Source organism: Pseudonaja textilis, chromosome 3 (genome assembly GCF_049901715.1).
Source record: "Pseudonaja textilis isolate UNSWEBS1 chromosome 3, rPseTex1.2, whole genome shotgun sequence".
In the NCBI taxonomy this organism is placed as follows: Eukaryota; Metazoa; Chordata; class Lepidosauria; order Squamata; family Elapidae; genus Pseudonaja; species Pseudonaja textilis.
The window spans coordinates 43,822,614-43,836,405 of NC_141992.1; the positions used below are offsets into that span (position 1 = coordinate 43,822,614).

Here is a 13,792-nt window from a genome sequence, read left to right on the forward strand (position 1 = left end):
AAAGCAGACTCAGTTCCCCATTCCAAAACCCATGAAGGCAATCTCAGTTTCAACAATCACCCATGTTCAGCTTATTTATTCCAGTTAGTGGCTGGACAGAATCAAATCCAAATGTCCAGTTTTGCAAAACAAATAACCCCAAAAGAAATTGTATCAAGATCTGATATTTGAAAATTATATATCAAATTGACATTAGTTAATATTTTTATTTACACACACACACACACACACATATTTTTCAGAAGCTTGACATTTTATGGGCAATTGTATTTCAATGATTTTTTTTTATTTTGTTATGTATTGGGGAATGGTTGCTTAACAGGGAATTTGTTAAGCAAGTCTACTTGTATTGAATTATCACAACTAAGGAATTTAACCTTGGTATCTTAGCAATAAAGAAATAATCCTCTTTAAAATAAGAGTTTATCCAACTTTTTGCTTGCTCCATTGCCATTAAAGGGCACCTACCACTGCTTGACTGCAAGAATGTATGATTTGATGTCATTCTCCATCTTCTTCCATCCTTTTGCAAACTTGAAGTTTGTTTTCTGTTTCAAAATTGCCATCTTCCATCTAAGCAATGTTAGACCTTTTCAAGTGAATTGCCTGCACACCGCCTTCTCCTCTAGTGACAGCTCTGATTGGCTACAGAAATAAGAATATCCTTCCCACCCAACTTCTGGTCATTACTCTATGCAACCATTTCAACTGGGATGCCAGGTTCCTATGTTATCCACTGGTCAGCAGATGCCATTTTTAATTATCTTGTGGTTGATCCAACAATCCACTTTCCTTGTGCTGTGTTTTCCCAGCCTGTTTAAAAGTTTATTGCTCCTTTCAATCCATATAGCTTCCCTTTATGGGCATCCATTTGGTTTCCACTCAGATTAGATAAAGCATGGAGTAAAACCTAGGAACTGGTAAAGATGAAACAGTCTTGGAAGCTTGGAAGACTAAACCTCTGATTCCAGTGATTAACTCAGACTGAATCTTGCATGTATATTTGTCTTCATTCATGAAAGATGAAACAATCTCTAAAAGGAAAAGGCAAACAGACACTGCCCATTGCTTTTCCTAATTGGATGGGAAGGACAAAAAAAATTGTGTAGTACACCTAACGTGGACTGAACTGATTCCATTGCCAACCCAATGTCTAATAAATGTGGCCAAGCACCCAAAGTCAAGTCATGTGACCAATGGGAGGGGGACCATTTGAACTTCCTGTGCAGGTTGTAAGTACCCTCTAGATAAGACCATTAGAGCATCAAATGATGCCTAAATTGAGGTCTACATGTAATGCAAAAAGTGCCTTCTGAATTTAACTATATGAATTGTTTCCCCAGTTACTTCATAATTCTTTTCCTGATTGTTTGCCCACTTACAAGACACCTAAATACCTAAGCATAATACTAAAATAATAACCTGTATCCTTGTTCTATTTTGGAACATTTTCTCCTCCAGCTTATCATTATGCAAAACTGCTCTTTCCCCCTCCTTTGATCCTTTTGTTTATATTAAGGCCTATACCTCAAGGAGTTTATTTATTATGTGCCACTGGTAACACCTTGATACTGACACAGGACTGGTTGAGCTGGATTGATTGGCATTATTATCATTTAAATAGGTCAAATTGTTGCATTTCTGTGTTGTCCTTCATTCCAAAGCATATTTGCTGAATGGAAGCTCACACACTGAAGTTTTTGGAATGGTTGTTCTGAATACAACCATAATCCTCAAGGCTCTGCTATAGAATCTTTGGAAGTTTCTAGCTCATGTGTGAAACATGAGATACAGTGGACACTAATCCCATTTTCTTTGTGATAAAACCATGATAGAGAAAAACTGAAGGACTGGCCCACAACTAACAACAGAACAGGAGTGTCATCACAACAGTATCATCACTGTGACACTCAGCACTTGGCCACATGTGTGTTTTTTGAACCTGATCTTCCTCCCACACCATTCAAATTCCAGGAGGCCTTCCTTAAGGCAGTGATGTCTCAAGAGGAGCCCAATCCCTGGCTTCTGGAGAAAGGGCAAGGACAAGGGGTGGGGCTTGGAAAATAAAATTCTAAAACACAAGTTAATGGGGATAAGGGTAAGAGAAGAAAGCTACTCATTTGACTAACAGACCTTCTTTTGGTGATGCTCACTTCCTTCTCCAGTTGACTTCCGTTTCACTTTGAGGTGAAAGATTTCATGAAGCAAAATGATTGAAACTCGGCCACGTTACATTATCAACCGTCCAGCTTATTCTAGCAACTACTTTGATGAAGAGTTTGACAGGAAAAGTAGAAGTTATCCCCTTGGAGAGAAAATAAAGAGTCTTTTCAGGTAGGTGGGATATTATAGATTGTAAAACACATATGCTGTCCAGATTTTTGGATACGTTAGCCCTTGATGGTAAATGTACAGATATTGTCAAATGGAACATCTAATTTTGGTTTGTACAATCCAAAAGCAAAGAGACCAACTTTCATCCCAGGAGTCTTTTCCAGTAAATTTAATCCCATATTTTTTTTCTGAGTCAATTCATTCAGAACTAGCAGTCAAAGGAATAATTCAGACCTGGCATCAATTACCAAATCTTAGAGACATTGGAAAGATGTGGGAAATAGTTCCAGGTTTCTTCTTTTTTGATAAAAAGTGTTTTGGTGAAGCACAGGTAGAGTATGTTTCCATTGCCAAGGCCAAGTAAGATTAGAATAGGCAAACTATGCAAAGAGGAAAATACAAAATTACTTTCCAACTTTCATCAACAGAACGTCATAAAGGATGTAGATAAGGGAACTGGCTGTACTAATTCAGTGCCAACATACCTTCCATTTGCCTTTATTTGTTATTGAGCAAATATGATGCTTTTCATTAAGAAAGGAAAGAACAAAAATATCATTTAGTAGCTCCTACAAAGATTTTTATATTTATGTATATATGTATCTGTGCATACACAGACATGTACAGGCACACCCAACACATTACAGGAATACTTTTAAAAAGTAAGCAATAGTGAAGAACAAAAAGACATTTGTGCAAACTATGGAGCCTTTTAAAAAAAACTTCCTTTTTACAAAAAAAATTTTTTGCCCTTTATTGTTTCAAAGCAAGTTTTTTTTTTTAATTTATCAAAAATGCTTTGTGGTTCAGGGCATGGACATTTTTACATTTAGCTTTTTTCAAAAAAAATGTTGGTCAAAACATTTGAGAATAAGAGAATTTCCAAGCTGCATTACAGTTTCTTAGTGTGGTATAATTTCTAGTTCACCTGAAGAAAAGAGGTGTGGTACATATAACAAAATAAACAACTTCCTGTCTTTGCCCTGAAGCCTAGAGTCTGAGAGACTATAAGGAAAGGAGGAGTCCAGGGAAAAACAGAGGTCAGAGCAAAAGGTGAGTTTTGATCAGTCCATCACCAAAATTAGCCACGCAGCCTTCTGCTTTGTGACATCTGTCCCACCATCCATCTTCATCCAGCCTTTCATATAAGAAGGGGGGGGGGTCAACCCTAATTCCTGGCAATAGAAACTTGACTTGATCCCTATTTTATAACCAAGCATAGACAAATAAAAGTTTATATTTGTCCTTCATACTTAATAAACATTTTATATTGGGGGTGTCATATGCATGTCTAATTATCCTCTGAGTTTTCAACTTTGTTTTGAAGAGAAGAAAGAACATACCCGATTTAATGCAGAATATCAATAATAGCATAATTCAAGTGCAAGAAATATGAAAATAACAACCGGACTTGTAGCAAGAACATTTTTATTACGGAATTATTTGAATAGTATGTTTCTACTGTTGTGACCTGTATGCATGTCATTTGATGTATGCTTTTGCTAGATGAAGGCATAACCGAACTAGCTTTACTTAAGTAAACTGGATGCATTACTTTAAACTACACAGCAATTCTCATGTTGACTTTAGATTTGGGTGGCACCCAATGTGACTGAATGGTCTCTTAAGTGGACAGCGATGGAATTATGCCAAATAAATAATTGCTCTCTGAATGATCTCATAGATACATGATCAGAGCTACTTTAGATTCTTAGTCGAAAAGAACCCATTTCAGTAGCAAATAACACACCTGTTATGTTGGATGTATTAATGCTTAACCAAAAGCAGCAGTAGTTTAATTATTTCCACTTATTACCAATGTTACTGAAAATTAAAAGCCTGACAGCTTTCATGTTCAACCGGGAAACTTAGTTCAGGTTTTTTAGCTGTGATTAACTCCTTATGCTTTCAGAATCAGCTGTTTTTTGTTCAGCTTTCTTTTTAATTTTCTTTTTCTTGTTTTCTGCTGATATTTATTCTTTGCTGGAGTGACTTTGTGTCTAATGGTTTCTGTACAAGTTTGGCATTTGTTTAGTACAGAAACTGTCTCACTTACTGCTCTTAGTTTTCTAACTATAGGATCACATTGGTGCAAACAGGCTTATATTGTGTGTATTTTATCTGTGAGTTGTAATACTCTGATCAGCTTTGCTGATGTGCCTTGTTGGGTTGCTGAGTCAATAAGAAGCCTGTGCTGCATACAGATAAGATTAAAGAGAAGGATAAAACAATCACCTTGAATTCCTTATTGATATATTAAGGTAGCTGGATTGAGATTACTATTTTTTGGGGTGGAGTTTAGTCCTGGAAGATAGTAGACTTCTTCCACAACTACTGCCTTATTCTAATTTAAACCATAACCATTATAGTAATGCAGCACTTACACTGAATTAAGAATTATAACTGCTGTCATTAATGTTGTTGTTGCAATATCCCTGTTTCTTTACACCTTAAATTTAAATGCTATACAGTAGAGGATTTTGTAATTATCTTATCTCTGTGCAATCAGTGTAACAGAGCAGTAAGCTGTTACTGGAATAAGCTATAATTCTATGCATGCTAACACTAACTACAGTGCATACTTATGCCAATGTGATATTTCAGTTTTTTCATATCACATTGGCATAAGTATGCACTATAGTTTTTTTAACAACTGTAGAATCAGTGAAAAAGTGACAAAAGTGAAGGGGGGTCTTAATACTTTCTGAATGCATTGTATGCATTGGACCATGTTGCTAGGTTCAAATTTGTGCGTTTTCAGTTACAAGCTGATCTGAAATAAGGTTTCTAGAAACCTCTGTAACCAAGAGAGGTTTCTTGGGAGACCTCTACTTATAACTATTCTGACTCAGCCCAACACATCCTGGAAAGAAGGCTGTACTAACAAATTTCCTTAGTAGTAAACATTGACTTAACTAGGCTGTTAAGTGCTGTTATATCCCATTGATTTCTTCTGTTCCATTACTGAAGTAGGTCACTTAGGACTGTTTTGTTCTCTTAGCTAATTTTCTGAACATCTTGTACTATGTTTCCTTGCATTGAAAATATAGGAGCTAATTAGAATAATTGGTGTTTAATTTCCCAGTCACATCCTAGATATAACTGTTTTGCTAAATTTTGATTTAGTTTGACATTTTGGTATGCAAAAACTTGAAAACAATTCAAAACTTAGGCCAGATATTATGTTCTCTGGAATTTGATGAAGCCTGGATTCAGGGCATTACGTACAATGCAAGGATAATTATGAATAACAGGAGAGATACTTTTTTATTCATTGTGCTTTCTATGATTTGTTACAGTGCTGTGTGGGTGGTGAAAACAAACCTGAAATGGTAGCTCTTTGCTCTAGTTGCATGTTCAGATAATGAATAATCAATCTGCCTTCCCAAGTTACAGAATAAACCTCATAGTAAATATTTCCTATTAATGTTTTTTCTCCTCAGATGTTCACCATCCAGACTCAAGCTCATCCTTTACAGTCTATTTCCCATACTTGTATGGCTTCCAAAATACAAAATCAGAGATTACATTGTGCCTGATGTCCTTGGTGGAGTAAGTGCTGGAACCATTCAAGTACCTCAAGGTGAAAGAAACTTGCCTTTCCCATATTATTCAAACATTACTGGGTAGTTTAATTGTTAGACACATTTGCAAAAAAAAAATCCCTATATGTTTCTTGCTCCTATATTCCATATAAATCCTATTTGCAGTCATGCTTAGGTTCAGTTTGCCAATGCATTCAATGAACTAACAAAATTTGCAGTTTTCGTTTTTTGGAAGAAGAAAAAAGTCTACCCAAGCTTTTAAAAAATATTTGGGTATAACTTTCCAATTTCCTATTTGGGAAGTATGAAATAGCAGAAAATGTTCTGGTTCTCACAAAAATATGGTTCGAATATTATATTTGACCATAAAAGAGATTGTTTGCTTTTGCAAACCCAAATGTTCTTTGTAAAATATTGTTTTTAGATTACTATAGCTCACTAAGCAGGAAAATTGTGAATTATTCAAACATGGGTTAAACAAACAATTATTTAATGCAATACATTGACATCCGAATAAAACCACTTTCTATTACCTTCAGAAAAGAATAAATCATTAACATTAGCATGGGCATATTATAGGGAATATAAAACCTTTCCATTTCAGGGTTTTACCCCTTTACACAGATTCATATAGGTAAATGGATGCACCTATATGAATTGTTTTGATAAGATAAGATAAGGTAAGAATTTATTTGTCATTACACTCGCAAGCAGGTGCAATGAAATGAGGTGCTCTTCCACAAGTAAAACTGGACAACACCATTGAAAGAAAAATAAAACTAAACACAACAAACCATACAATAATCTCTATACAATTTTAAAAATGTAAATACCCCATTACTCTCAGCCATTAAATTCCACAAAAATCTTATGACCCTGCATTCAAACTCAAAACTGCACTTGGATAAAAACTGTTCTTAAATCTAGTCGTCCTTGTTCTTAATACCCTGAATCTCCTTCTCGATGGTAATAGTTCAAAGAGCTGATGTCCCGGATGAGAGGAGTCATTCAATATATTAAATATATTGAATATATTAAATATCTTCCTCTTACATACAGTTCTTCCAAAGAGGGGAGTGAGCAGCCAATGATGTTTTGGGCCATCTTAATCACCCTCTGAATTGCCTTTTTCTCTGCCACTGTGCAGCTCGAAACCCATACACAGAGACAGTAGGATAATATACCCTCAATTGAACTCCGATAGAAGGTAGTCAGTAGACTCTCAGCTAGTTGTTGTTTCCTAAGAATCCTTAGTAATTGTAATATCAAATATATTAACTTCTTTTTTTTCACCCTTAAACTGCTTTTTGTAGAACTCCTCCCCAACATCTAATCACTGTTCTGTTACTTTGTGTTACCAATAATTAAGGTTGGACAACATAAAGGCTTACAATCAGTCACAAGCAGTCCATACAACAATTTTCATTGAAACTGTTAACTTAATTTCAAAAATCCTCTCCACTTCTCCCAGCAACCTGCTTGGAAAGAATACAAAAGGAAAAAGGAGGAAAATTGAAAAAGGACAGGAAAACCAAGGGGTACCACTCCAAAGATTAGCTTCACCCATCTTTGGTTTAGCAAAAACCAAGCAGACAAACACCAAGCAGACAAATTATCCCAAAAGACTAATACTGTCACATAGGTTCCTATGTTATAATTCATTTCTGAACATATCTATAGCACCTTCCATAAAACATTCATCACAAGATGAACCCTGGAAAACAGATATAAGAATGTCATCCTTTTGCATGATGTGATCTTGAGTGTAATTGTAGGAAGGAAAATTTGATATGTTCTTCATGTTTATTTTCAGGCATGGCTTTTGCCCTACTGGCCAACCTACCTCCAGTGAATGGGCTCTATTCTTCTTTCTTTCCTTTGATTACCTATTTTTTGCTAGGAGGTATTCATCAGATGGTTCCAGGTAAGGTTTCATTTTCTACTTTAATATTTATTGAATGCACATATTACATGTTTGTAATCCTAGTGCATGAAATCATATTCTCTGGATATTTTTTTTTCTCAATTTGCTATCACAAATGCTTTCATGAAATAATTGTAAATTATTGGTTTCTTGATTATGATTAAAGCCAGAGCTGAATCAAAGAACTTCCTTTAGAGTGTAATCAATTACCAATTAACTACTATTACTAATTTATATGCAATCCAAATGTCAAAGGACATTTGACTGTTAATTACAGGATTTAAAACTAATATACACTGATGGCACCAAGTTGAAGAAGATTGTTCTGTACAAACTTGGAAGGTACTCAGCTCAAAAATGTAAGATAAGTTTCATATGTGTTTCCAAACAGGTACATTTGCAGTCATCAGTATTATCGTAGGAAATGTCTGCCATGAGCTTGCTCCAGACTCTGAATTTCAATACTTTAACCACACAGCCAATGAGATTATGGTTAACAACACAGCCATGGAAGCAGCCAGATTGGAAATATCTGCAACCTTGGCTTGTCTGACAGCTATAATACAAGTAAGTTTTTTGTTTTGTTTTTTGCATACAAAACTATAGGAAATGTCCATATGATCTACAATTCCAGTGACTGGATGTCTGATAGAACTAGAGTGGGATGCATATGGATCTCATGTTTATGCTAAATTAAGATTTCCAATAGCCCTCAAAAACATGACTAACAATAAATAATACAAGGAGTTGTAATTTATTGACAAATGGAAGACTATATATTCCCCATCATTAGTTTTATTGTCCTTATCTGTATACCTGTATTACATACTTCAATATACTCTATGCAATGTGCTACTGCTTTCTAAGTTCTTTATATGAGAATCAAGAAAGCATTGAAATCTGAATTCTTCCCTATTTTGACTGAAATATAATTTTAATATTTGTTGCATAGTGGGAAATCTATCAATCTATATGCCATAAACAGGCAGACAGGCAGATGATAACCACAATGAGGAGGAAGAGAAAGAAGGAGGAGAAGGAGATTAGAATAGGTCAAAGGTTTTTATCATTAGAACAGTAAACATGGAACACAAATTAATTAATGGGAATGTTCTTTCCATGTTTCATAGATAGCATTTAAATACTGATGTGACCCAGGAATCCTGTCTTCCACATCTTCAAAAAATCATTAAACAAATGGTCATAATTCAAGGAGTATCTCTTAGCATATCTTTCCACACATCAGTGGTTGTACCAATTTTTTATTATCAACAATCTCTTTCTCTGAGAAATTCCATTTATTATTGTATCTGACATGCCTGATCGTCTGTCTTTCCATAGATATGCCTGGGATTTGTGCAGTTTGGCTTTGTAGCCATCTACCTTTCAGAATCTTTCATTAGGGGTTTCATGACAGCAGCTGGTCTACAGATTCTCATCTCGGTTCTCAAGTATATCTTTGGTCTGAAGATTGAAGCCTACACAGGACCCCTTGCCATTGTCTATGTAAGTGAGGCTGATAGTATGATTATTGCTAAATCTTACACAAACTTACACTGATTGTGAGTGCACAATCAGTAGGATCAAGACAGATAGCTTGAATTTGTCAGGGGCTACATATAATTTAGGAAAGAAAGAAAGAAAGAAAGAAAGAAAGAAAGAAAGAAAGAAAGAAAGAAAGAAAGAGAGAGAGAGAGAGAGAGAGAGAGAGAGAGAGAAAGAAAGAAAGAAAGAAAGAAAGAAAGAAAGAAAGAAAGAAAGAAAGAAAGAAAGAAAGAAAGAAAGACAGTACAACCAAAGCAGGATAGTGATTTATTGAGAAAAAGAAAGATATTCTCCTTACATTCTATTTACCTTTGATTCTCTACAACTATCTTCTCTCACTGTCACCAGTTTAAAAATATTTAAGTGTAATTTTTACTTAATTACCAAAATGGGGAGTTTCACCTATTTCCATATAAAGGTAAAGGTAAAGGTTTCCTCTGTCCAGTTGTATCCAACTCTACTGATGGTGTTCATGCCCATTTCTTAGCCAAGGAAGCCAGTGTTGTCCAAAGACACTTCCATGGTCTTGTGGTCTGGATGACTATACGCCAAGGTACACCGAATGCAGTGAATAGAGTGATGCAGTCTGTATCACAACACAAGCTCCTCCCCTTTTCTACATGTACCGCAATGTTGCACTCATACACCCAAAGGGTAGAGCTTGCTAGCTGATATTGTGACATTGCTGCCACCATTCTGATGAAAGTAGCAAGAGACTGCTGTAACTCTCTGTACAAAGAGAGGAATTAACAAAAGTATAAAATGAAATCATTAATGAATGAAACAATTTCTTCTTACTTTAAAACACAAGTAATTAAACTATATGACAATCAAATGTTTATGAAAAAAAACATTATTGCTTTTAACCAATAGGAAGGTGAAGTGGGCTGTAATTAAATTGACACAGTACATATTCATTTCCAAGGTAACAATAGTTTTTAAAATTTCTCATTGTGATTGAAAGCTGTATAAGAATTTGGACACAGTGGTTTATAATAATTAATACTAATATAAATTTATTGTACATCTTCCTAGAAAGTATAATTACTTATTTATATGTATTCCTTACTAAAAGGAATTAATTGTTTGCTTGTTATTAGCTACCATATATTGTATGTTATTGCAAAATAATGGAACAGGAAAGTCCACTTTCTCTGAGCCAATGGTAACTAACAATAGGTGAAAAAGTATTGGCTGAAAAATTGACATAGCAACAAAAAGTCTTGAAGAAACCTTTAAAAAAGCATTATTGGAATCTGGTGTCTATTATTTAAAACACAATAACAATAGAGTACTTCTATTTTAAAATTTGATGCAAATATTGAATATGGTACCACAGTGTATTTATATTAACTCCCAATTATTTTACTTTTTGTTCATGAGCAAAAATTGTTTTCTGGACTTTTTATTTCTCTGTTCTTATATTTTTATTATTATTATTTTAAATATTTGTTGATAACATTGTTAATATTTGTTGATTAACATTGTTAGTATTGTTGCAGTTTTAAATAAAAGGAAGAATAAAGTCCGAAGCCAAGGGCTTCCATTCCTATTAGGATTCCATTGTCTGCCAAATCTTACACCAAAACTTGAATTTTATTATATAATTTTCCTCAAATCACTGCAACAGAAGAAGTAAATAAAATTTTGTTTGGAACATGTTTTCTTTCTGGGCAACTCTTGAATCTTAAGACCACAAATGCCAATGTTTTTGCAATATTAAGGAATGAGCTTACAAATAGCAGACAGTTACAATTAATTCTAGTCCAATTTAATTATAAAGGATTAGGAGAAAGCCTTCATACAGTTTTGGAGTTTCTCAGTTACCTGTTGTGAGCCTCTTGAATTTTCTTCTAAAGTCTCAGCAGGATGTTCAGGTTAGATTAAATACATCCTGTCTGGTCAGGCCCTGTTTACTGACCTTTTAATTAATTCAAAGCTGGCTACTGTCAGAACTGCACTTTTTTGTGTTGCTTTGAGTGTTGGCTATTACTTCAAAATGCAGATTTCTAGGTTAAATAATGGTCCTCAATCTTTACATGTTGACTAACAAACACCACAGCATATTATCCAGTCTAGATGGGATGTTGAAAAACCTCATGTTCTCTTTTTCTTGTCTAAACCTCCAGACCTTTATTGATATTTGCAAAAACCTTTCAAAAACCAATGTGGCTTCTTTGGTCTTTGCTTTGATCAGCTCTGTGCTTCTCATCATCGTGAAGGAGCTAAATATGAAATATATGAAGAAGATTCGAGTCCCAATTCCCATGGAGATCATTATAGTAAGTAGCAGTTACAGATGTTTTCATTCACATATGATTTTCCTTGAGATTGGTACTTTTCAGTAGAGATAAATTGGAAAAAATAACTTTTAAGATTGAGACAGCATGCCTTTTTGTTGTTCATTTTAGGAAATGTTGATATGATTATAAGTGAAAGTTAGGCCCGTCTTAACAGCATTATGGACCCAGTGTACTGGGGCCCTTATGACAACTACTCACGGGAATAAAAATGTAAATGGTCAATAAAATTAAACATATATTTGCATGTTAGCAGGGGTGGGATTCTACTAGTTCAGACCAGTCCTATAGAACCAGTTGTTATGATTCTGCGCAGGTCAGAGAACTGGCAAATCGTGCCCTGGCTGGCCCTGCCCGTCTCCCCACTCCCCTCCCTGCCTAGTCAGTCCTTATCACACATGTGTAACATTGCACGCATGACTGACATTGCTGACTGCATTCTTCCCTGCCCCATCACTCCTTAAGGTCCTAAGATCAGCTGTCCAGGGATTCCCCTTGCTGTCTTACTGCTTCACCCAGGAGGCTTTTCTGAGGCTGAGGAAGGCAAAAAATGGAGGAGGCATGCCACCCTCTCCCGCCCCCTGCCCCTTGGTCCAGTTTTTGCCTTTCTGGGCCCCAGGGAAGTCTTCTGGGAGCAAAAAAGCTCACCTCAGGAGATTTTCCTGAGGCCCAGAAGGCCCAAAAAATGGGGGGGGGGGGGTTTGCTGCAGAAAAAGAAGCCACGCCTACCCAGTCACATGGCCATGCCCACCTAACCATGCCCACAGAACCGGTTGTTTAAAAATTTGAATCCCACCCCTGCATGTTAGCATTAATAAAAATGCAGTAAAATGTAATAAATATGTTGCTGTATTTATATGTTACAAGGTACACTGAATAGTTAATATACACAGATTAGTATGGGACCCCTATGCATGTCAGGCCAATGGGCAAGTGCCCATAAGGCCCATGCACTAAGACAGTCCTGGTGAAAGTAAGAAGACAATTTAGCAATAATATTTCGTACAGTAATTTCAGAACTATTGTGTATAAATAAAAATCACTGGGGCAATGAGATTACTACTGAGATGCCAATAGACTCTTGATCACTTATATTTTATGGAAGCTCTGAGATATTAAAGGCAGCCACCCCAAAGATATTGCAACCTAAATATGTTGAACTCCATATTCCCCAGCCTGCATGGTCTTTGTTATAATTGTCTCAGTCTCAAAACTATTGTCAGATATGGGACTTTGGTCATCCAAGATAAAGCATTGGCTTGCATAGGTTGACCTTGATTGACTTACATTTCAATGTATCCGGGTTCAACATCCTTGAACTCTTCTGTAGAAAATGTACATGCAGGTAATGCAGCTTTATTCTAAGGCATTGAAATATGATGAGAAAAAAAGTATAGTAAGATTTCCTACATGTGTCTGGTACGTGCTGACATCCAGGGAGTATTGGTGTAATTAGAGCTGTGGGAAATGCACAGGGTTTGGCAGACAATGCCTTTGGTTTCAGTTTGCAATCCATCCAGAATTGCATTCCTGTGAAATGAGCATTGCTCTTAACCAAATTTTCCCTGTTCTCTATGAAAAGCAGTAATGGATACAGGATAACAGGAAAAGAGTTCATGGTAGTTTCAAAAACTATACTGAGCAAAACAGTTTCTGAGAAAATGAGTATTTTGTGGAAACTATTCTTATAGTAGTAAACTCAGAACAAGAACCCAGTAAGAACTTTTACTCATAGACACAGATCAAGTTTAAATCTGGAGATCTAAACAGCCAACTATGCTATCCATGCAAACACTATACATCGTCCTCAGATTCTAGAACTGTGATGGTGAACCTACGGCATGCATGCCAGAGGTGGCACGCAGAGCCCTCTCTCTGGGAACGTGAGCCATCACCCCAGCTCAGCTCCACCACGCATGCACAGGCGCGCCTGCCCCTGGGCAGCTGGTCTTCGGGTCTCTGCTGGGCATGTGCAAGGGGGTGGGGTGCACACGCAGGAGTCGCACATACATGCACAAGGGTGTGGTGGGTCATGCACACATGCACGGGGGCGTGGGGCACATGCACAGGGCACACATACACTGCATTTTGGAGGTGCACTTGTGCTTGCACTTTGGGCACTTGGTGCCAAAAAGGTTAGTCAT

General features: G+C 36.2%; 1 protein-coding gene across 1 annotated transcript in view; it reads left to right on the forward strand.

The window, feature by feature from the left end:
* The first annotated feature begins 2,094 nt into the window (after positions 1-2,094).
* The window catches only part of SLC26A9 (solute carrier family 26 member 9), a 39,792-nt gene continuing 28,094 nt past the window's right edge, over positions 2,095-13,792 (forward strand). The window contains exons 1-6 of the mRNA XM_026715635.2: positions 2,095-2,334; positions 5,778-5,917; positions 7,693-7,803; positions 8,195-8,370; positions 9,145-9,309; positions 11,478-11,630. Coding sequence (XP_026571420.1) covers positions 2,210-2,334; positions 5,778-5,917; positions 7,693-7,803; positions 8,195-8,370; positions 9,145-9,309; positions 11,478-11,630 — 870 coding nt within the window. The 5' untranslated portion in view covers positions 2,095-2,209. The remainder of the gene's footprint in view (positions 2,335-5,777; positions 5,918-7,692; positions 7,804-8,194; positions 8,371-9,144; positions 9,310-11,477; positions 11,631-13,792) is intronic.